General features: G+C 30.5%; 10 protein-coding genes across 10 annotated transcripts; 2 read left to right on the forward strand and 8 right to left on the reverse strand.

The window, feature by feature from the left end:
• Nucleotides 1-188: 188 nt before the first annotated feature.
• Nucleotides 189-843, reverse strand: BX663DRAFT_547579 (uncharacterized protein; the record flags this gene model as incomplete). Its single annotated transcript, XM_051531022.1, has 2 exons — nucleotides 189-625; nucleotides 708-843. 2 exons carry the CDS (start codon nucleotides 841-843, stop codon nucleotides 189-191), a joined length of 573 nt encoding a protein of 190 aa, XP_051387915.1.
• Nucleotides 844-2463: 1620 nt separating this feature from the next.
• On the forward strand, nucleotides 2464-3685 carry BX663DRAFT_492468 (uncharacterized protein). Its single transcript, XM_051525214.1, has 2 exons — nucleotides 2464-2557; nucleotides 2624-3685. The coding sequence occupies exon 2, from the start codon at nucleotides 2788-2790 to the stop codon at nucleotides 3541-3543; it is 756 nt and encodes a 251-aa protein (XP_051387916.1). The 5' UTR covers nucleotides 2464-2557; nucleotides 2624-2787; the 3' UTR covers nucleotides 3544-3685.
• Nucleotides 3686-4015, reverse strand: BX663DRAFT_492470 (uncharacterized protein). The gene has a single exon (XM_051525215.1). The coding sequence runs from the start codon at nucleotides 3992-3994 to the stop codon at nucleotides 3794-3796; it is 201 nt and encodes a 66-aa protein (XP_051387917.1). The 5' UTR covers nucleotides 3995-4015; the 3' UTR covers nucleotides 3686-3793.
• Nucleotides 4016-5358: 1343 nt separating this feature from the next.
• Nucleotides 5359-6762, forward strand: BX663DRAFT_528545 (uncharacterized protein; the record flags this gene model as incomplete). The annotated part of the gene is made up of 5 exons (XM_051530169.1): nucleotides 5359-5396; nucleotides 5484-5554; nucleotides 5616-5759; nucleotides 5838-5900; nucleotides 5966-6762. The coding sequence occupies 5 exons, from the start codon at nucleotides 5359-5361 to the stop codon at nucleotides 6760-6762; spliced, it is 1113 nt and encodes a 370-aa protein (XP_051387918.1).
• A 55-nt stretch (nucleotides 6763-6817) lies between these two features.
• BX663DRAFT_534062 (endoribonuclease L-PSP) lies at nucleotides 6818-7583 on the reverse strand. The gene is made up of 5 exons (XM_051530566.1): nucleotides 7526-7583; nucleotides 7426-7461; nucleotides 7298-7363; nucleotides 7077-7240; nucleotides 6818-6986 (listed from the first exon to the last, which is right to left on the reverse strand). Exons 1-5 carry the CDS (start codon nucleotides 7542-7544, stop codon nucleotides 6888-6890), a joined length of 384 nt encoding a protein of 127 aa, XP_051387919.1. The 5' UTR covers nucleotides 7545-7583; the 3' UTR covers nucleotides 6818-6887.
• Nucleotides 7584-9937: 2354 nt separating this feature from the next.
• Nucleotides 9938-11313, reverse strand: BX663DRAFT_492479 (G-protein beta subunit). Its single transcript, XM_051525216.1, has 3 exons — nucleotides 11171-11313; nucleotides 10487-11108; nucleotides 9938-10409 (listed from the first exon to the last, which is right to left on the reverse strand). The coding sequence occupies exons 1-3, from the start codon at nucleotides 11277-11279 to the stop codon at nucleotides 10085-10087; spliced, it is 1056 nt and encodes a 351-aa protein (XP_051387920.1). The 5' UTR covers nucleotides 11280-11313; the 3' UTR covers nucleotides 9938-10084.
• A 1032-nt stretch (nucleotides 11314-12345) lies between these two features.
• On the reverse strand, nucleotides 12346-13085 carry BX663DRAFT_528548 (MIR motif-containing protein; the record flags this gene model as incomplete). The annotated part of the gene is made up of 3 exons (XM_051530170.1): nucleotides 12346-12771; nucleotides 12874-12964; nucleotides 13048-13085. 3 exons carry the CDS (start codon nucleotides 13083-13085, stop codon nucleotides 12346-12348), a joined length of 555 nt encoding a protein of 184 aa, XP_051387921.1.
• Nucleotides 13086-15255: 2170 nt separating this feature from the next.
• On the reverse strand, nucleotides 15256-18595 carry BX663DRAFT_547585 (uncharacterized protein; the record flags this gene model as incomplete). Its single annotated transcript, XM_051531023.1, has 4 exons — nucleotides 15256-16412; nucleotides 16515-16912; nucleotides 17001-17904; nucleotides 17980-18595. The coding sequence occupies 4 exons, from the start codon at nucleotides 18593-18595 to the stop codon at nucleotides 15256-15258; spliced, it is 3075 nt and encodes a 1024-aa protein (XP_051387922.1).
• Nucleotides 18596-20910: 2315 nt separating this feature from the next.
• On the reverse strand, nucleotides 20911-21651 carry BX663DRAFT_425650 (uncharacterized protein; the record flags this gene model as incomplete). Its single annotated transcript, XM_051522499.1, has 3 exons — nucleotides 20911-21085; nucleotides 21163-21336; nucleotides 21536-21651. Coding segments are annotated over 3 exons (465 nt in total), but the record flags the coding sequence as incomplete, so codon positions are not given.
• Nucleotides 21652-21806: 155 nt separating this feature from the next.
• BX663DRAFT_528550 (beta-lactamase-like protein) lies at nucleotides 21807-23826 on the reverse strand (the record flags this gene model as incomplete). The annotated part of the gene is made up of 2 exons (XM_051530171.1): nucleotides 21807-23605; nucleotides 23796-23826. The coding sequence occupies 2 exons, from the start codon at nucleotides 23824-23826 to the stop codon at nucleotides 21807-21809; spliced, it is 1830 nt and encodes a 609-aa protein (XP_051387924.1).
• Nucleotides 23827-24119: the final 293 nt, after the last annotated feature.

Consider the following 24119-nt stretch of genomic DNA (forward strand, 5'->3'; position numbering starts at 1 on the left):
GAAGTTTACTATCTAATTTCTATGATAAATATAATATGATCTGATACTTACTAGTCTTATTTCTAAGTCTGTTTGGTAAAATAAAGGATATACATATTAAAATAAAATAAAATAAAAAAATAAAAAACCCCTCACAATTCTCTATTTCTAATAACTATTATTATATACATATAGCGTTTTTTTTTTCATTATTGTCTAATGAAAAACTTTGCATAATGAGCAGCACGTAAATATAATACAGATTGAGCTAGCCAGCCTATCCATAAAATCCAGGCAAAGATATCTGCTATCTTGAATAATGAACAAGCTTTCTCCATTCCTGTGACCCAAGGAAATGCAATAGGATTATTATAAATGGTTGTCCATTGCATATAGTTAGTCCAAAGACATTCAATACTTGATCTGTCAGTCATAATATCAATATTTGGTAATACTGGTAGTAATGCAGACAAAAACGTAATGACTGTAAAGAAAATAATAGTACCCTGCATTGTTTTGGATGGCAACCAAGCTCTATACTGTGGACTCGAATCGAAGACTAATATCAAACTATAAATGATAGCTGAAATGGTCGGAATAAACATAAATACAAAGGTTGCTGGATAAGCAAATGTTGTAAAACCACCTAAAATAATAAAATAATAATAATTATTATTAGGCTTTAGAAAAAAAAATTTTTTTTTTTGATCTCCTCAGTTAGCATTTACCGAAACCTGCAATTGATGAGCCAAGATTTATAAACCATTTGATGAATGAAGATACGCCAACTAATAGTCCAAAGATTATCAGTGCTATAACTGCATTCCATAGATGAAGAATTTGAATTAGATATTTGGATCTCATTTGAAAAAAAGAAAGGAGAACAAAAAGGATAATAATGGGAGTAACAAATTAATTATTTTTGTGTATTTATTACTGATTGATTTATACATTTTGTCTGTGGAACATTATTACTACCTTTAAACAAAAATAAAAATAAAAAAAGTCAAGTATAGCTATGACATTACTGTTGATAGGAAGGAAAAGGAGAATCCAATTAAAGAAGTGTTGAGTAGATTGCGATAATAGTGAGGATATATCCTCGTGGCAAAAAAAAAAAAGGTAATCAGGTTCTTTAAGGATTGTACAAATAACTGGCCGAAAAATAAACCAGGGAAGATGATACTCGTTATTCTGACCAAGAAGTTGATATTCTATAATAGATAATGAACCAAGAAGAAAAAAAATATTACTAGGATACTGGTGTGATATTTTAGGGAAATTGTTAAGATCTAAGAGAACTCATATTACTGTATCAATAATAATGATTATCAGATTCAACGCTGTAAGGTCTATTCTTGTACCAAATATGGTTTAAATAAATGCATAAATTTTGTTAAAGGTGGTATAATAAACATACCTCTTAATAATGCTCTCTTCTTAATGAAAATAATTATTCATGGTTCTTGACCTGGATTAATGTATGGGGGAATTCTATTGTATATTGGAACCTGGTTGTGATGAATGCTGCATAACTAAGTTATATGGCGTAAATGGTATAGCTATAAAGAGGGTTATTTACGCTGTTGAACAAGATAACTCATACGTAATAAAACAAGTTATTCAAGCTTTGAAATATGTAAGGTTTAAAATACTAAAACAAAAAGATTTGATCATAGTTTATAGCGTTACAAATCTCGAGAATAATGTATTAAAATCACCTGATAGTGATTTCTAACACTTTCTTTCTTTTTAAAGGGATGTAACTATTTTACACATACTACACTCACAGATGTCTTTAATAAATATATAATTATGCCCCTTTAGTGTCCTGGAAAAATCTAAGCTATTTAATGATGTATGTTTACATATGATAATACTTTTTAGAAAAAAAAAATTATTATGCAGCGATAACCTTCTTTCCATTTTTTTTTAGTGTATAATTCTCGAATTTTATTGGATGTTTATTTCAGTGGCTTTCGCAAAAAAAAAGGTGTACACTTAATGGCTGCTTTTCCTTTTTGCCTTCTTTAAAAGTTAAATCGTCACATTTTTTTTTTCACAGAAAAAAAAAAAAGAAAGAAAGAGGGGAGACGCCTTTCAATTTTCTTTTTTGTTTAATATATTTATATTTTTATTATTCAATATACGCATATAATGGGATCTAATAAGGCTCAAAAGAAGACAGCTCAAAAGGAAACCAAGGTTACCAAGAAGCAAGCTGAAAAGCAAACCAAGGTTACTAAGAAACAAGCCGAAAAGGAAGCTAGTTCTTCTAGTAGCAGCTCTGATTCTTCATCCTCTGATTCTTCTGATTCCTCAGATTCCTCTTCCGATGAAGAAGAAGAAGAAGAAACAAAGAAGGAAGAATCATCTAAATCTGAATCCTCCTCTTCTTCCTCCTCTGAATCCGAATCTTCTTCCGAATCTTCTTCTGATTCCTCTTCTGATTCCTCTTCTGATTCCTCTTCCGATGAAGAAGAAGAAGAAGAAGAAAAGAAGGGAACATCCTCTGACGAAACCAAGAAGGACGAAAGTTCCTCTGACAGTTCTTCCTCATCTGAATCCTCCTCTGAATCTGACTCCGAATCCTCTTCTGATGAAGAAGAAGACAAGAAAGAAAAATCATCTTCTGAAAGCTCCTCTGACTCCGAATCCTCTTCTGATGAAGAGGAAGAAAAGAAGGAAGAATCATCTCAAGAAACCAAGAAGGATGAAAGCTCCTCTGACAGTTCTTCCGACAGTTCTTCTGACAGCTCTTCCGAATCCGAATCCGAATCCTCTGACGAGGAAGACGAAGATACCAAGATGGAAGAAGCTGAAGAAAAGGGTCAAAAGAGAAAGGCCGAAAGTGAAAGTGAAGCAGCTCCTGCTTCAAAGGCAGCCAAGACAGACGAAAAATACACCATTTTTGTCGGTGGTTTGAAATACGAAGCAACCGAAGAAGATATTAAAAAGCATTTTGAATCCTGTGGTGAAATTGTTGAAGTCAGATTAAGAATGGATAATAATGCTACTAATAAGAATAAGGGCTTCTGTCATATCGATTTTGCTACTAAGGAAGGTAAGGAAGCCGCTTTGAAGTTGTCCGAAACCGAATTTATGGGCCGTTCTATTCGTTGTGATAGTGCTGATGGTAATGACCGTCGTCGTAATAAGGATGAAAATTACAGTCCACGTTCTAATAAGGTTTTTGTTGCCAACTTGAATCATGATTATGATGAAGAAGCTCATCGTAATGCACTTAAGGAACACTTTGAAAAGTTTGGTACTATTGTTGGTGATATCAGATTACCATATAATAGAGAGACAGGTGCATTAAAGGGTATTGCTTATGTATCATTTGAAACACCTGAACAAGCTGAAGCCGCTGTAAAGGGTATGAATGGTGTTGAAGTCAATGGTCGCCCTCTTCGTACCGACTTTTCAGATAGTAATGATCGTGAACGTGTTGCTCGTAACAAGAGCGGCCGTGGTGGTCGTGGTGGATTCCGTGGTGGATTCCGTGGCAGTCGTGGCGGTCGTGGCGGTCGTGGTGGATTCCGTGGTGCTAACAAAGCTTAAAATTATTTAAGTCTGTTATTTTCCTGTTATTTTCATTTTTTTTTATCCTTTATTCCATGTACACAAGCACAATTTATCATTTTTTTTTCTTTCATATTTAGAGTATATGTATAATATCAATAAAATAATCGTATGTTTATTGCGTAATAGATTACTAAATGATCTGGTTCAATTAAGAGCTATAATGTAGAAAGTATTATTATTATAATAATGATATGCAGCTAGTTCTTGCTTGTTTGTTTGTTTGTGGTCAAGAGAATAAAAATGTTATTGGTAAATACAAAAGTAAGCCAACAAATGGAAATAAAGATATGACAATTGTACAAGCCATTTTATAAGCTATAGATCGAGTTGAGATAATAGCATCGTAGATAATCCAAAAGTCTAATATTAAGATTATTGCACCAACTATTACGAGTGATTGGTCTATATTTCCTTTAACAAGTCGCATTATATAACAAGAAAAAAAAATAAATGAAAAACAAAAGGGAAAACAAAAAAAAAAAAAAAAGAAATGTTTTATTTGTGAGACAACATCAACTTAATAAAATTCTGAGGTAATAAACATATTTGTTGCTTGATCTATCTTTTTTATAATAATAATAAAAAAGCTATCTTCTTCTTGTATTTTGTCTTGAGCTACTTTCCGCATAAAATTATATCCTTTTTGATACACTCAACACACTTCCTTGATAATTGGCAATAGTTATTAATTGTACAGTTGCATACAAAAGTTATACATGATATGAATTATTTACTATATGCTATGCATGCATGTATAACTGGTACTAAAGTATTATAAACATGCTGCATATTCTTTATTGCATGTGTATCTAATTCTTTAATATTGGTACTTATTTCTTGTGTTGCTATCAACTTAATCTATCTATATAATTAAATAAACTTAAAGAGTAAATATGCATATTTCTTATAGACTTTATCCTTTGTAAGATTCTATATTATTAAATATATAGATACTCCTTCCTTTTTTTTTTAAGCAAAATTAGATACTAAAAACAGTTTCTAAGCCATGTATTTGTTCAAGCAAGTTCCTTATTTTTCATTTTAAATTGAAATCTATATAATAAAATTAGAATCTCTAAAGATACATACACACCTTCAACTTGTTCTATATTATTACTGCCTGACTGTTATCTGGGACTGGAAATGATAAGCAGGTTTGGGATCAATAGATAAAGATAGCTTTATTTTATATTAAACCTATAAATGTATACATAATTGAATTTGTACTATATAATAATGTATAATGCCTTTTCAAGATTCATTTACAAGTCATACGTTATACTAATATTAGCAAAGAGAATTAAAATATCTCCTTTTTATATCTACATGTAAATATATAAAGAGATTTATATAATAAAGATTATAACTGAATACAAAGCTTCGTATATAAAATGCCATATAATAATATAGTAGCACTTTATTTAGCATAACGCTTTTATAATTTACAAAGTAAGCAGTGAAGGTCATGAAAGATAATATAAATATATCTTTATTACGTAATAACGTTAATGGTTCGAGTTTTTATTATTATTTCCCCCATTAATTAACTAATTTGGGAGGGGAGGGGGCCCAGCAATAGTAGTAAATCATGTGAAAGATATTGCTTACATAATTTATCTTCCCTTTTTTATTTTATTTTATTTTTTTTTTTTTTTTTTTTTGGAAAAAAAAATGTCAAGTAAAAAAACCATTCAACGAATTGGCACTGTTTTTATTACAAGACATAGATATAACAATATTATTATTCGAAAAAGATACTATGCTAATCGTGTAAAAAAAATTGAAACTTCCATGGGTGGCATTTTTGAACCGTTTCTAAATAACACAATGTATGTATGATCACTTGCATAATTATAGTTAGTTAATCTTCTTTTCTTTTTTTTTTTTTTTTTTTTTTTTTTTTTTAAAAAAAAAAGCGATAAGAAATTAGCGACGGAAAAGACAGAAATATCACCAAAAGAACTGTTAACTAAATTGACAGTAAAAGGTTAGATAGTATACTGAAGTTAAGGAAAAAGGGAAAAAAAAGATTAAGCTTTTTATTATAGATCTATTGCCAGATGATGATTTATTACAATTAACATTAAAACATAAGCAAACGACATTACCTATTAAAACACAAAAAGAAGTAGTGAATGTCTTACTAGATAATATAAGAAATAATAAGAATGAATCAGAAAGGCTTTTAACATGTAATATATGCACAAAATAAAACTTGTTACTAAGCTATTTTTATACAAACATATACATGTATATGTATATATGAACAGTGGTAAATAATAAAGTAGATGAATTGACAGCATTTGGTAACATTTTATTAAGAAGCTCGAAGCGTAAGGTGACAAGTATATAGTATAATAGACAAAAAAAAAAAGAATTAACAAAAAATTGATTTTAGATGGTGCTCCACTTGCACTTCAGCTTTATAAATTTGCTATGGAAAAGGGGGACGATCGAGGAGCATTTAGTTATGCAAACATGATTTATCGAGGCTATCAGGGCACTCCTAAAAATGAAGAAGAGGGTATCAAGATCATGTCAGAATTAGCAAAGAGAGGACATCCTTATGCACAAATGAACTTGGCTGCCATCTTGATACGTACTCAGCCTAATCTTATCAATTCTGCCATTCAACTATATGAATTAGCAGGGAAATCAGGTCTCGATAAAGCGTATACTGAGCTTGGTCGTATGTATCGTTTAGGATATGGTGTACATCAGGATCATAAAAAGGCTATCGACTATTTTAAAAAGGGAGCACAAGCAGGTAACCCTCAATGTAATTTCATGTTAGGAGTGTATTATTCTTCTGGCTTAGCTGATGAAGATAACCGACAGCCTGATCAAGCAAAAGCATTCAAGTATTTTCAAAAAGCGGCTGTTAAGGGAATGGCAGAAGCTCAATATAACGTAGGATTACGTTTCTTGAAAGGACATGGTGTAGAAGTTAATTATTTTAATGCTGCTGAATTCTTTCGTATGGCAGCTATGCAAGGATTTCAATTAGCTCAAATTAATTTAGCTGGTATGTATACAGAAGGTCGAGGTGTAAAAGTAGATTTAAACGAAGCTCGTCATTGGCTAGAGAAATCCGCTACTGCTGGTGGTTCTATTGGCAAAGATGCTCAAAAAAGGTTAAATGATTTAGATGAAATTCAGGGAAAAAAGAAAGATACAAAATGTAATATCATGTAAATAAATATAAACGTTAATGGCAGATACAATTATTATGTACATGCTTTTTTTTTTTTTTTTTTTTTTTTGTTTTATTTTGCATTGTAATACACCTTTTAGTAGTAATAAAAAAAAACGAAAAAAAATTAATCAGTCAAAGCAACACATTCAATTTCAACAGCAGCATCTAAAGGAAGACGAGCAATTTCAATAGTAGAACGAGCAGGAAGTTGAGTTGTAAAGTACTATTTAAAACATATATGAGTAAGTAATAAATAATAGAAACACGCGTTTTCTTTTTTCTTTTTTTTTAAAAAAAAAAAAAAAAAACTTACACTAGCATAAACTTCATTCATGGCAGCAAAATTGTTCATATCCTTAAGGAAAACGGTAGTCTTAATAACCTTTTCGAGACTAGAACCAGCAGCCTTAAGGACTTCGCTAAGGTTACTGAAAACTTGCTTAGTTTGTTCCTTAATATCACCTTCAATAAGCTTGCCTAATGTATTGTATAGTGTTATTATATAGATCAAATTATCATGTTTTTATTATTTACCAGTAGTAGGGTCAATAGCAACTTGACCAGAAGTATAGACAAAACCGTTGACCTTAATGGCTTGTGCTATACAACAATTGTTAAATTGTCAGCAAATGTAATTAACTAGTTTATAAATAAAAACTTACAATAAGGACCAACAGCCTTAGGAGCATTATCAGTATCTGCAAAAGAACATATAAATAAGACATAAATATCTCGTTTAATTTTCTACTACTTTGAACTTACGAACACGAGCTAAAGACATTTTCAAAATTAAGTTTATACAATTGATGAAAAAATAAAATAAAACAAAATAAAATAAAGCTTCGATAATGAAAAAAAAAACGCTAAACTGATTTGTGACATTGCTTCGCAAAAAGATAAATTAATCTGATTGGTCACTTAAATCTCAAATCTATACATGTAAGAATTATTCATTTTTTATCAAAGGTTTTTTATATCCAAGGGAAAAGATAGTAACCAATCTTTATTTGGCATCTAAGATACAACCTTGATTCAGCTAAATTAAACACCGGCATACAATATTATTTAATATATTTTGTTTATTCAGGCACCATGACTTGACACAGATAGTTTAATCTGATAAAATCACAAGCAATAGTTGTTAGTGATCTGATACTGACGATAATATTATTTTTAGTTAAATGCTATATATATAAGTATTCTAATTAGGGTAAACTTAATCGTGTAATATCGTTTACTTGTAGTAAGTATTGAACATTATATTATATAAGCTTATCAATCATGATATAAATGATAGATAATAATAAACGATATCATTACCACAATAGACACATATTAAGCATATCTCTACATTGAACAAGTTTTATATCAATCAATTTCATTTTCCAGCATGATGTGTCCTAAACCAGCTTTAGAAGATATTGAATATTAAAATATAAACCATATATCTTTATGATAAACTCTCTTTTCTAATATAAGTGTATGCATTTATATGAACTGTATCAATAAAAAGCAATAGTAGTTATAATAATTATTTTCTATTTCACCTTAAGGTCTGTTTAACATAATGAGCCTATTCCTTGCCAATACTCTTTTTTTTTTTTTTTTTTTTTTTTGTGAGAGATAAACGAGAGTTCATAAAAATTGTTATTACTAGATATATTAGAAGAAAGTTACGTATGTACTACATTTTTCTTTTTGCACATAATAGTGTCATTTTGTAATTTAGAATACGATTAAAGTACAAGGTTTTATTCATGATATGATAAAGATCAATAAGCATATAGCAACTTTTTGTTATGTTGTATTAGTCAGACTAGTTCTGGAGAAAAAAATTTTATACATTAAAAAGGAAAAATGTATGAGAATTGAAGGGAAATGAAAAAAAAAACACAGTAACTGTAATATTCGTACTACTACAAAGACAACTATCTCACTAGTTAGGTGCTAGAATCTTGAGGAGGAGAAGAAGAAAAGATTGAATAGCTCCTTTTATGCATAAGATTATATAGAGAGCTGACTAACAGACAGACAAAGTAGAGGCATTCTGTAAAACTAAGGCTTTTGGAGAATCAACAGATTTAAAATAAAGAATAATGAATCTTTGACAGAGAACAGAAGTTACATATGGAGAAGAAGGTAGCTATTATTTCTGATTTGTCTTTAAAAGAAACTATAAATGAACATAATTTTAGCATTGAAATAGTACTTACTCGTTTACTTTGTACTTTTCATAATACCAATAAATTTTACGATGGAGGAGTACTCTTTCATGATTCCCAGAATATCATTATTTCTCTTTCCCTTCCTGACTGATTTCTCTCCAGGGAAAATACACAACTCAATATCTAAATCAAGTTTGCACAATTCGGTAAGTGAGTGCAGTGTAAAATGATTTAGTTTCAATTAATTAAACATGTGCATCTCTCAATTGCTAGCTATCTTCCAAATCTTCTGCTGACATTGTTGAACATAGATATGTTTGTGATATTTAACGCACGAGTTGAGTTTATAATTGGAAAATAGAACGAAATTGAGAAATATATGTTTTCTTAAGATCCTTTATTAGCATCAAGATAAATTTAGAAACTATTTTTGGTTTGTTCCTCTTTTAAAATAAAAATAAAGTGATTAAAGTTTTCTGTTTATTTGCTATATGTAGATAATGGATCAATTAAATAAATTAACTATCAAAACTATATTCCAGTTTGATTAAGAAGCTGATTTATAGCCAAGCTTTCATATATGTATGTATGTATGTATACGATTTTTAAGAGACACTTTGTATTACTATGACCATTCTCGACCAATAACGCACTATGATTAATTTCACATATATATTAATGAAAGGAATAAGACTAGTCTGGAAATAATAAATAAAATGATGTGAATAAACTTCTTACTAGAAGCAAACCTGACCGGATGAAATCACTTACTGAATACATAATAATGTGTTTAATTCATTTGACAGCAATGAAAACAAATCTGTGTCGCATTCTTGAACGTTACAAAAGTATATTTGGCGAAACCTTGTACATGTATGATATTGTTTTATTCTTCCTAATTGTAACTATATCATTATCTATTATAAAATAAAAACATACTAATATTATAACAAAAAAAAAAAAGAAACTTTTTTCAACATTGAAGAAAAAAAAAAAGTGAAGGGGAGGAGAAAGAATCGATAACATAATATAATATGTTTGTAAAGTGAAAGGTAAATCCATTTAATTTATTTTTTTTTCTCTTTCCGCAAAGCCGCAAAAGGTTATAAAATAAAAATGAATAAAAAAGGTATACAAAAATACATATGTGTATATATCATGCCCATATTTTTAAATAACTATCCCAACTACCAGTACATAGAGCCATTCCATCATTTGATACACCTAGACAAGACACTCTATTTTCATGACCTGTCAAAATACCCACACGCTCACTCCTTAAAGTATCCCAAACTTGACAATTAAAATTATCATAGCCCGCAAATAATAATCTTCCCGAAGCTGAGAAAGCAACCGATGTTATTCCATGGTGTATATCTTTTTCTGTATAACAATTCAATTCACGATCTGCTCGAAGATCAAATAAACGACAGCTTCCATCATCAGAACCTGTTCCAATAGCTGCTCCACTAGGAAAGAATCTACACAATAAATGTAAATAAATTAATAAATATATATATATTTAAAAGGAGAGAGAGAGAGATAACCATTGACTTACTGTACTGAGTTAATATCATTTTCATGTCCATTAAAAGTTTGTACACATCGTCTTGTTCTAATATCCCAAATTTTAGCAGTAAAATCACAAGCCCCGGAAACAAACATATTAGGATCATTCGGATTAATAGAAAGACTCATCACATCACCCAGGTGATCAGCAAACTCATGTGTCTTGACGCCTGCATCAATATCCCAGAGGAGACAAGTCATGTCACCAGAACTTGTTAAAATACGCCGATCATCTATAAATCGACAACAACTTATATAACCGACATGAGCTGCTAATTCGCGGGCAGGTCGACTTGATGCCACATTATTATCCCTATGTTTAATATTATAAATTGAACAAGTATTATCAAGACCTCCAGATGCGACAAAATTACCAGAAGGCGAATAAGCAGCTGTCATAACCCAAGAAGAACGAAGTGGGATAGCGTGGATTTTATGAGTTGTATAAGCATTCCAAATAATAAGTTTACCATCTTGTGATGCAGAGACAAGATGTTGACTATCAGATGACCATTGCATGGCATAGATCTTTGCCAGATGTCCTTTTAAATTTCTTCGTACTTTCATCATTACTCGAGCTAATGGCTCAACGCCTTTCGCCATTTCTTTTACTATACAAGTGATGATGTATAAATATAAGAAAAACTTAAAATACACAAGATTATAGTATTACATGATGTATCTGATAAAGCTTCTTTTCTTTGCTTTATTCTTTCCTTTAATAGTTCAGCTTCTCTTCGTGCATTTGTAATTCTTTCTGAAATGTCATTTTGATTTTGCATCTTTTTTTTTTTTTTTTTTTTTAAAAAAAAGAAATTAGATTTTTCGAAAAATTGATTTGTAGGTATTTCTTGTGATCTCTTTCTCCTTCACTCTCTCTTCCTCTTTCTTTTTTTTTTTTAAAGAAAAAAAAGTAAATAAATCAAGAAAAGCGAGAAATACAAAGAGCCATTTTTTTTTCTTGTCTTGCTTTTTTCTTCTAAAGCTTATTCTTATTGGAAGTCATACCAGGTACAAAAAAAAAATAAATAAAATAAAATAGAGATTCCAAAGACCGATTTAGTTTGGCTTTCCTTTTTTGTTACAAAACCATTTGTATTATTCCGTTGCTATCCTTGCGATGGCTAAAATGGGGACCTACAAATATATAATAACTACGCCCTCGATTATGAAATTTATTTAGCTTGTATGCTTTATTTATTTAATTTTTAACTACTACTAACTACAAAGATATATAATTTACATTCACTTTTTATCATAATTACATATAGATATTATAACTTTATTTACCCTTAAATAATGTGTTATTGGGTATGCTTTGTTAAACCTTTTAATTTACATGTAACATGATAATGTCAAAATAGGCTGTTGTTAGGTTAGTAAAATGGGTTATTGTAAAATACATCATGTATGTCAATGTTGTAGGTATATTATTTGTAGTCATTATGATGATGATTATGGCTTATGATGTATTAAATAAATGTATAATACATGAACAAAACATGGTATAATCGAGTTATGCATACACATATTACAATCTGTAAAATAAATATATAAGTTTTTTTTTTTTTTTTTTTTTTTTTTTTGGTGAGAAAATATTATGTTACCTAAATGTCTACTACTGCTAGTAGTAGTAGTAGGACTTTTAAAAAAAATACAAAAAAAAGTAATAAGAGTATGTTATCTTACAAAGCTTCTTCTTCATGTAGTCTCTTTCATCTTATATATTAAAATCAATATAGTTACAAATGATTTATTATATTAATTTTCTTTTTTTTCTTTTTTTTTGTCGGGGATATTTGTATATATATACATATATATATATATATATATAGAAGGGTTATATGTTTAATCAAAGGAAACAGCCCACTTGTCATTATCATCACGACCATCGAAACCAGTGACTTCATTTTCACCATCAGCTAAAGCAATATCATGAGAATGAAGAAGTTTACCAGTAGCAACATGTTGAAGGACGACAGGTTGTCCAACACGCCAGAAGTCATCGTATTGTTCATCATCTTCATCATATTGGAGAACTTTCCAAACATCACCTTCATCGGAATATTCATCATTTCCGAAACAAGAGACCTCTTGTTGGCCACTAACAGGGCTTATTATGTCGTGAGAATGCAAATTGGCACGAGTAGGGACGTGCTTGAGACGAATCTCATCCTCAAAACCAACCTCATAACCAGGTTCTTCTTCAGTAACCTTGGGAGGGATAACAATAAATGTGCCATCCTCTCCAGGATAATCTTCAATTGTGAAAACCTATCAAATATACCCAAATGGTTATAAGGGACAAGATTCTTACTTTTCCTCCCTCCCTCTCTCTCCCTTTTTTTTTTCTTTACTTTTCTTTTAAAAAGTTACCTTTTGCTGGTTAGAACCAGATTCATAGAATTGGTCAGCTCTGGAAGTAAGGTAACGACCTGTAAAGACGTGTTTCAAGGAAATATGATCACTTATTTGAAGAGAAAAAAAAAATGAAGCAAAAAATATAATTAATTCCTTATCTTATTATCGTGTAATATTGTTTTTTTTTACCCGAAACGAATGATACCATCTTCTTGGGGACGAGACATGATTACGAATAATTTATATTTAAAAGTAGTTATTAAGAAAAAAAAAAGAAAAAACTCTCAATTTTGAACGAAATTTGCATTTATATTTCGGTTGTTTTAGAAGTATTAAGTGTTTTTTTTTTTCCAGAAACTAAATTAAAATTTAGCCTAACTACATAAAGATTATTATTGAGTTTCTTTTTTTTTTTCAATATGTTGAGACAAATAACTACTTTACGTAAATAAGATTATAAAATTTGATACTTTATTTAATATAAAAATATTGACTTTATTATACAATATACTTTCTATTTTTTTTCATTTTTCATTTTTTTCCTAGAGGCAAGTGAAACAAAAAAGAAAAAAAAAAAAAGATTTACCAAGGATCGGTTCTTTGTTTTTACCGAAATTGTATAGAGACATTGTTCTATAATACAAAATATTAGTGACGCGTTTATACTATACTGCCAGGCTTTTTTTTTTTTCTAATTCGCGTACTTATTTCGTCTTCTTTACGAAATACTTAAACTAATACTCTGTTTCGTTTTAGTCCCTTTTTTTTCCCTCTCTCTCTCTAATAAAAGCTTATCTCAAATGCTAAATAAACATAAAGTTGAATATTTTTTTTTGATACACAATTGGAAAGTTAGGCTTGATTTTAAGGGAGAACATCATTATTGTTAGTTAAAAAAAAAAGGGATAATTTTAGGCGTGTATATGTTCAAATAAGGTATATTTATTGATTTTGAATGTAGTTATTTATCTAGCTTCATGTTTCACTGGTTAGAAAAAAAAACACACACAAACAATTGTTAAAGCAGCTGCTATAAAAAAAAATAAGGCCTCTATCTACCAATAGAATTATTAACAATTGTAAAAACAACGCTCAACTACTACTTTTAACTCTTGTAACAAGATTATTATTATGAAATCTTGGATAACAGTTAAGAGATTGATAGACTAGGTGTCTATTGTTAGCAGAAGAAAAGAAAAGAGAATAGTTAATGGTATAGCACTCAATTGACCCAAATTATAGGAAAACCTTCGTAATAATTTGGGTTATCAATATATCATATAGTCACTTCTTTTTAATGCTATTTGAGCTTTTATTTGGTTAAATCACTATTTGTAGTTGCTCTTTTCAGAATATACATATATATATCAACAATAGTATACATTACTTTTCTAAATCTGATAATAGAAGAAGAAATATAAAGAGATTCAAGTCAAATATAAAAAATAGTTAAACCGTATCCATAATAAACTCTCCCTTTTTTTTAAAAAAAAATCTATACAAACAAGTGTTCCTGAAATTATATGCATGTATTTTAGACAGAATTGAAAGTAGTATCTTGTTATTTTTTTTTCGTATCACTATGAAATTCCGCGATGAAATTATTACAAGCTCTCGCCTATAACAAATAAATATTTCTTTTATTTGGATTCTATTTTGAGACGACTATGTGTAGAACTCTTTAAAAATAAAAAGAGTTTATACATAGTAGGGATCTATGATTTTCCCCCTCCCCCCTCCCTTTTTTTTTTTAAGAAAAAAGAAAAGAAAAAAAAATACAATTAGCAAGTTACTAAAGCCTTATTTTCTATTTAATAAATGTCTTTGACTCTCTTTTTCACTAATATAAGTGAATAATAACACGGAGGAGGAAGAGAGAAATGATGACATTCTTTTTACAATAACAATTTATTATCTAAAGTTTACATTTGATAATGTTTATAAATAAATGTTAGTAAAGCCTCATTATGAAAAGGTTTTAAAGGAAACAAAAAAAAAAAAAAAAAAAAAAAAAAAGTATGTAACGTTACTTTTTTTCTTAAAAAAAATACACGTAGTATAATTTCTTACATATAAAATCATACGATATCAAGTATTATCGTATTATAATGAATAACGTAATATATTCTGAATTAAAAAAAATATATATATTCTATGCGTATAATAATAGATATGAAGAAAATTACAAAAGATTGATAGATTTTGCTTTCTATATAAAATATAATGATTGGATAAATAAATAAAAATACATAATATAAGAAATGAGTGAATAAGAATAGTAATAATAATAATAATAGTAGTAGTAGTAGTAGTAATAATAGTAATAATGATAATAATAGCAATGGCACACTTTTTTTTTTGTTAGTTAGTTTTCCGTATTATAAATAATATGAGACTTTAAAGACTGAGGGTATCATCTGCTTGTGCGATATAAGATTGAATATGTTTCTTGCATTTAACTGACAGAGATGATTTAATACAAGGTGATTCCATATCTTGCATAATTTGATCCCTTAATTCAGCGATATAGCGGGATGCTTGAATGGCAAGCAAATCCTTATCGTTATTCTTATCAGCACTGGTTGTTTGTTGATGAATAATAAGTGCCTTTAGTGTTCTCAATTGAACTGCCAAGGTCGAAAGGGTGAGTACGCTTGCTTCCAAGTTATCATTCTTTGTAATAGAGGCGATTTGATTGATACATTCAAGGGAGGCAGATCGATCATTCATGGCGGATTGTAGAAACTGGGGTACTTCTTCAATCTGAGAATGCTTTCTTAAGGCAGTCGTGGCCTCTAAGAGATAAAGAATCATGGACTGATGACGGCGTAAAAGATTAGAGGATGGATGACTGATGGCTTGGGTTCGGGTATACTCGGCAAGAACATCCAGAGAGTCTTGACTGTTACTAAGTGATTCTAGTACTAGACCTACTCGGATCCACCATTGAAGCATATGAGCAGGAGCAGTCGTGGTAGCAGAAACAAGAAGAACGTGATTCAATTGCTTTTCAGAAAATACAGGTCTTGTTCCATTCAAATAAGAATGCCAACATTGTTCGAGTTCACTTAATTGTTGCCAATAGAGAACTAGATCAAGAGGAGAGGTGATATAAGGAAGTACAAAGGAATAAAAAGTATTTCGACAAGCACTATCAATCATATCATGACCTGATGCGGTAATAAAGCCATTGCGAACTTGTAGGATATAGCGTACTTGATCATGGCACGGTGAAGTGAGCCATTCGTTTGTAATTAGTTGATAGGATGAAGTCTTTGATGGCTTGCTTATATCTTCTTTTTTCACATGTTGTTGTTGTTGTTGTTGTTGGTTCATTGCTGAGATCACACGTTTCCAACAAAAGGATGTAATATAAGTAGAGATAAATTGAGGTAAACAAAGTTCCAATTGCATAGCTGTAGTAGCGTATACACGTGCCATTGTATTTGCTTCGCAGTAAATAACATGTCTTTCATCTCGCTTCATTTTGTGTAATTGTGAGAGCATACCAACACAAGAATGTAACAAACCAAGGCGTGTTATATCGGGATTAGCTAATAAGAAAGTTTTTTTTTTTTTGTGTTCATGATTAATAATTATAGCTGATAATGCACAAATTCAAAAAATAAAAAATAAATAAATAATTAAATACATACCACCTAAACATTCAACCTCATTTAAACGAATCCAGGCACCGATATAAGCTAATTCCTCAGGACAACCTACAGGCTTTGCGTTTTTATGGAAAATAGTCAATAGAAAACGAGGGGTGAGTAAGGAAAGACTATAAATGATAATATCATATAGCATTGATAAAATTTCTAAAAGAGTAGTATGAGTCGTCATAGGTTTCACAATAGTGGATTTATTAACAATAGCAATCAAGTTTGTATAAAGTTGACTCCAAGCTGTAGGAACTTCACTCGCATAATGGTGATGCGTAAGACACCTTTTAGAACGATTAATTGGACGTGGACGTAGCCAACGAAGGAAAATAGGGATAAGGCAAATGTAGATAATACCGAATGTATAGAATGCATAACGAGCATAATACCTATAAAAAAAAAAAAAAAAAAAAAAAAAAAAAAGATGATGTTAATAATGGATAATTATTTTAGATAATAAACGGGAAATAGATTTACCAAAAATCGGAAGAAGAGAAGGAAGTGGCAGTATCTAATGTACGTGTGATTGTATTACTACTCTGATTATTGACATGGTGAGGAAGATTCAGCTTATCTGAAGAGGAAGGAGCAGTAAAAAAGACAATACATAAAAAGGCAGCCATAAACATTTTATTCCCATTGTTATCTTCAGTAGTAGGCGATTGTTGCGATTTTCTGCTATTTTTAGAAGACTGTCTTCGTTGATAGGGTCTTCTTTCTGTTTTTGGTAAGAGTTGAGCTAATGCTGCTCGTTGAGCGGCACGTTCACGTAAGATACGTTGTCTCTCTAACTTTTCACGTTCTTGAGCTTCACGACGTTCACGAATAAGTCGTTCTTGTTCAGATTTTTTGAATTCATTCTTTTGACACAAGAAACGGGACAACACGTCTTGACCACCAGGCATTTGTGCAATGATTTGTTGAAGGATTATGTTTTCTTGCTCAGTTGTTTCATTTGTATGCTTCAAGTGGTTAATGTATTCAGTTGCTTTACGTAAAATAGTTGCTTTATTAAGCTTCTTGGCTACCTCTACGCCTTCGACAATTTCTTCATTATTATTATTACCGTCTTCACCTGAATCAATACTAGAGTCATCATCGTCCCCTCTTTCTTTGATTCGAGCTTTGTATAAAGCTGGTACAACATTTTTTAATTCTCGAATACGGTCATTAATATTGTTTCGATAACGTCTTTCGATTGCATTATGAGCGACTTTCTTGAGTTGTTTACCTGGTTCTGTAAAATTTCGAGTATATTCTAGAGTAGTATTTGGAATAGATTGATGTAATTGTTGATGTCTAACAGACGCTTTTCTCCAATTTCTAGTTGTATGTTGATCTGTATTTTTATCTAAAGGATGGATACTATTATTATTTTGTTCTTTTTAAATGAATAAATAAATATATAAGAATGAAGTCTTGGTAAGTTAACACAAAGTATGTATTTGTAAAATACCTTTTAGTTGTCCCCATTGATCAATAGCTGAATAAGCACCTGATAATGGGTTATTATCTAAAGGCGGAGAAGGTAAATTTGTTATCGTTCCATGATGTATAGTTGTATTATTTTCTGAAATAGGAGTTGTTGGGATATTTATACCAGGTACGTTTTGTAAGTTATGATCAGATGAAAATAAATTACGTTTTGTAAAGAAGCCTTCTAAAGTTTTATTGGGTTCATTTCTTGTATCAAATGAAGCATATAAAGGTGAACCATTTGCCATTTGAGGAGATAATGAGTGAGATGTATATCCATCTGAAGAAGACTGAGGAGAACTAATGGGTGATATTTGCATTGAAGAAGAACGACCTAGGTTAGACTGTGAACTTAGATTATTCCAGTTAAAGAAATCGAAACTAGTCTGTTGTTGTTGTTGTTGTTGTTGTTGTTGTGAATAATACAGATTTCGATTCTGATTTTCGTTATTATTCATTAAAGTGTGATGATTATTATTTGTTTGCTGGTCACCATGATAAAGTATATCATGACTATTAGGTGTCTGAGAATGTTGATTATTGGAAGTGACATCGAAATATGTGTCGAAATCTAAATCTGTTAATTCTTGAAGCATACTCTATTATAAATAAGATTTTTATTTTTATTTTTTTTGAAGAAAAAAAAAGAGAAAGAGAGAGAAAATATAAAGGTTTTAAGAAAGTTTCATATATTAAAAAGAGATAAAAAAAAAGTTTATATATAAAGTTGAAGAATCATGTTTCTAGGAGATAGTTGCTAGGTGATACCATCACATAACAGGCCATTTTTTGTAAATGTTATATATAAACTTCAATTCACATAATTGTATAAGAAATCAAGCTGATTGGTTAATAAATTCTCACCCCATCTTTTTGTTTTTTTTTAATATTATAAATTACTTTTTTTTTTTCTGCTAAATAATGGGTACCTGAAAAAGAATATGCTTTTTATTTAATAAGATACACTAAAAACTCACGCCATTTGGATATGAAGAATGCCTGCAGTAAACATGCTAAGCAATACTTTATATAACTTTAACCTTTAAAATAGAAGGACTAATAATTTATCAGATGATATAGGATATATATATTTCAAGTACTTTTGCTCGTTTTTATTTTAATTAAGTTAATTAGTTTCATATTAAAAGCAACTTGATTTATGCTAATCTTCCTTATTCATTATTTATCTCTATTTCTTTTTGCTCACCAAAAAAAAAGGAAGAAATGATTGATGTTTATGTTGTACGAAGATATGTCAATTATTATTAAGAAATAAAGGAAAAGGGAAAAAAGAAAGGAAGAAATCTTTAGACGATTAAGAATTGTTTTATTTATAACAAAAAAAAAAATTTATAACAAAATTTAAAAACCCATGTGAGCGCATAATACTGGCGTATTGGATTGCCCGGGTCAGTTCGAGAAAGGTTAAAATTATACTAAAAACCTTTTGATAGGCAAAAGGGTAAAAAAGAAAGAGAAGGGAAAAGGAAAAGCAAGATATATCAACAAATACTAGATTCAGGGTTACGTAAACATTTTACAAGTTTTGTACCAAGGGGGACAGTTTCTGGAGGAAGAAATCTTTATACTGTGCTTCCACTCTCAATTTACAGATTTTTTGAAAACACTGCCCATTTTTTTTTTTTTTTTTTTTTTTGAGAAAAATTGCGCATTTGTGAGGCTAATTTAGCCAGATATTTGAAGCTGATTTGCCCAGCTTTTTGAATATATATTATCCACCTTTTACGAATAGATTGACCAATTTCTAGTCAAACGTTAAAATGCTTATAAAGGTTCTTTATTGAAATATTTAAGGAGAGTGTCTATGGAATACTAGATAAAATTTGGAAATTATTCAATTGGAACATCTTCTCTTCCCATAATAACTCTTAAAGTAAAAGCTCCCATACTGCTTAGCGCACACAAAAATTAAATTTTTTAATATGAAAAGTTTTGTGTAAAAAAAGTTGATCTGACAGTTTTTTGATATCAAACCTTACAAAATTAATATCTTCTTTTACAAGAATAAAAGAAAAGTCTCAAAGATCAGTATTTACATTTATCCTATACAGATTACAAAATAAAAAATCTTTAGAAAGATTTTATTGGTTCTTAATGTTATGCAATTAACCTTCAGTTTGCTATAAAAAATCAGAGAACAAAGAACACAATTTCTTTATTTGGTGCTGTACATAGTATGAGGCATTCAAAAAATCACAACCCAACATTACTATAACCTAAGAAGATTACCTTAATGAAGTGGTATTCAGTAAGGATCACCTTACTAAAACCAAATATAAATACATCTTTATTATAATCTGTAGCATGAAGCTATGAATTTCCCAAGTGCCATGTTAGAAGTAGATGTTTGTATCCTCTTCTCAAAAGGCGGTTTTATAAATTTCAAAGGGTACGTTTTTTACATCTCAATGGGCTTTTTTTTTTTTCATCTAATTGAAGAACAGTTTACAGTGCAGTGTTTCCGTAATTACTTGTCACACATTTTGAGATAGGTGTTGCACCTGCAAAACGGACAAAGGATTTTTAAAAAAGGATGTCGGGATTTTTGTGACCAACCTGCCGCCTTTCCAAATGTAAAGTATAAAGACAATGTAAAAAAACAGCATGAGACGAAAAAAAATAAAATAACAGTTTATTGGACAAAGTAATAAAAAAAAATAGATATACATCATTTTGACAAAAGGTGTGCTAAACATTATTTTCTGTTTTCGTTCTCTTGATAAAGTACGTAGTTGGTGTAAAAAAAATTTCATGATGAAGGGTGGGCGAAGGGGTGGTAACAGCGACATCGATAACTTCCCAAAATCGATCTACTTTTCGTCTTTCCTCCAGGGAATGCTTGGCAATTATACCTATTCGCAATATAAAATCCTTTGATGTTTTCAGTCAGTCAATGACTCCTTTTTTGGGGGAAGGGGTAAGTGAACACCTTATAAGCAAAGAGAAGCTGCAGAGTATTCTTAAATTCAAGCAAGCCATTTACAGAGGTAGGGATTGTCAGGATATCAATAAACTTAGCAACATATACACCATGATGAGCAACTAAACAATAGATATAGCCGGTGCTGCCTAACCAGGTATAAAAAAGTGATCAATTATGAATCGATTATTCAAATCGTTGATGCGTCGTGAGAAAAAAGACTTATCTATCCAGTCCATTGCGAGGAGGGGATCGATCTTCTTGTTCAGTCCATGGAGGTGATTGAGGATAGCATCGTTGACACGAAGATTTTTGCACTGTTGGGTGATGACATTAGAAGTCGTAACAGAGGGCTCCTTAAACTCGTTACTTGATAATTCCAAGTCTTTGGTATCCCTGCCATAACGTACTAATAGGTCTATCTTCCGACCACAAAGTTCACGATCCGTAGATGATGCGCCAAAAACAATGTCATTGTATTGTTGTTCGTGTTTAGAGCGGTCACATGCTGTCTCCCCACTAACACAGCATAAAGAGTAAAAATCATGAGTCTCAGTTTCCTTTCATTTTTTTTTTTTTTTTCATTTCTACTTACTCGGCTAACTTGACGTGCATGTCACGAAACATAAAGTCGAAAATGGTAGCAATGCGTCTGTAGATGGTGGTTTCGTAGTCATCTTGCTTCCAGTCATTCAGCGTTTCAAGTCTATAGCCAAAAAAAAAACAAAAACAAAAATATAAATATATATATAAAAGGGCAGTGTTTTCAAAAAATCTGTAAATTGAGAGTGGAAGCACAGTATTTATTTATCTACAACTAAAATGAAATAGGGACATTCCCGTATTGTGAATGGTATATTCAGTATTTAAACAGTATTAATAGAAATAGGCCGTTGATTATGTAGTATTATATTCACTGCACCTAATACAAAACTCGCCAAATCTTCATCCTCAAAGCTCCATTTAATGCAAATAGATTGTAAATTGAGTAGCCATAATGAAACAGTTCGAGCAATAATACTAGTTGTTTTACGTTCTATAGGACATAGATGGCCAATTGTTCTAGTTATAGTTATTTGTAATAAATCTAATACTCTTCGTTCCAAATCCTCAGGTGTTGATTCTGTATGTGCTATGTCTGATAGTAAGTTTGTTAGTTGAAATGATTTCTCAACTTGAAAGAATAGCTGGCGTTTTTGTTTATTTTCCTTTTCTTCCTTTAAATCTGTCGGTTTGATTATTTCAATAGTAGGTGGAGATTGATTCTGCTTTGCGTTTGTGTTATTAAAATGCATTAATAACGTAGCATTGATGGGGATTGAATTAATAGGTCGAATGAAGTTTGTAGTATCAGTAAAAGATGTAGAGGATAAGAGTGATTTTAATAAATCAGTACTAATTTTAGCTTCTAGAGCTCGACTTGTTTCCAATTTTATGCTACAACCATTTGCAGGCATATAACAAGATATGCCAAATTCTTTCATAATATTACTCCTTAAGAAATTCATTTTACCACGTTCGCCATGAACAAGAACTACATTTTTAGGCTCACACATTCTAATCAATTGCATAATGCCTTTAGCATCCGCATGAGCACTAAAGGACAAATTTTTAACTTGCAAATTAACTTGAATTTTTGTAAACTTATCTACTTCGATCAATTTATGTCCTAATAAAATTTTTGACCCCACCGTACCAGCAACACAATAACCGGGCATAATAATCATATTCTTTGGATCAGAGGCCCACTTTTGAAAGATTTGTAAAGATGTTCCTGCATTTAGCATACCAGGCGATGCAAATACAACCATTGGGCCTGCATTGGCTAGATAAGTTCTATCCCAAACTTTGATATGTTTGAAATCAAAAGCATTTCGTTGTGCAAACGTTGACTTTAACTTTTGATTTGTCCAATTAATAAATAACTTATAAAACTCGGTTCCCCTTTCAGTTAATCCTGTAGAGAAATAAATAGGTATATCTAAACCCATACGTTCCCAAAATGCTTCAATCAAAATACACAATTCTTGAGCACGACCTAAAGCAAAAACAGGAATAAGGACATTTCCTCCGTTAGACACACACTCATATACTTTGGCCAAGAAATCACGTTCACGAGAACGTTTAGAATCACGAATAGTTGTAGCATAAGTACTTTCTGTAATCAAGACATCAGGACGCACTTTATCAATCCAGGCACTGCCCAAATGTCGATCAGGAGTCATATTATAATCTCCTGTATATACAACTGATTCTTGTCCAACACGAATATAAAACATGGCAGCTCCCAAAACATGGCCTGCATAATATGCTTTGATTTCAAGATCATCGTCAACTTTAATTGTCTGATGTAAATTAATAGGAATAACCTTCTTCATACAGCTTTTTATCATGGCTGAAGTAAAAAAATTAGTATCTCCTTTACGCTCAACAGCGATTTTTCGATAATCTTCTAATAAAAGAGGACATATAGCTCTAGTTGGATGAGTCATATAAATGGGACCGTCATAACCACACATTTCAGTAAAAAAAGGAAGTGCTCCACAGTGATCTAAATGAAAATGTGAAATAATCACTGCATCTAGAATATCTGTATAATTGCCGGTTTTTGATATATAACTGAAATCTGGAAATCGTCTCATATCTTGATAGCCCATATGCATTCCTATCAAGTAAAATAAAAATTAGTTTGATATTTATATTCCTCCACTCTGGAACATTGTATTTACCACAATCAAACATAATGTTTTTACCACCAATTGTGACGAGAATACAGCTTCTACCAACATCTTGCCCTATTAATAGTTCAATTATAAGTTATTAAATTTACATTTTCTTCTAATAAACAAAAATACCAGCTCCTAACGGTACAATCTCAATAGGCATTTTATGCTTTTCTTTTTTTTTTTTTATAAAATAGAAGCAATAAAAAGTGTTGAAGCTCTGTCAATTTTTCTCTCTCTCTCTCTTTTTTTTTTTTTTTTTTTTTTTTTTTTTATGATACAAATGATAGTCACAACTTGAAAGTTTATATATATAAAAACAAAGCTGATATATATGCTTAATACGATTCTCATAGTATTCATATATATGGAGATATAGTGCTGTATGCATATCTATATATATGCTTATAGTATAAGTATATCTCTGTAATATGCATGAAAGTTTTAGGTTCATTT

This window comes from Cokeromyces recurvatus (assembly GCF_025118155.1).
Source record: "Cokeromyces recurvatus strain NRRL 2243 chromosome Unknown BX663scaffold_1, whole genome shotgun sequence".
In the NCBI taxonomy this organism is placed as follows: domain Eukaryota; kingdom Fungi; phylum Mucoromycota; class Mucoromycetes; order Mucorales; family Mucoraceae; genus Cokeromyces; species Cokeromyces recurvatus.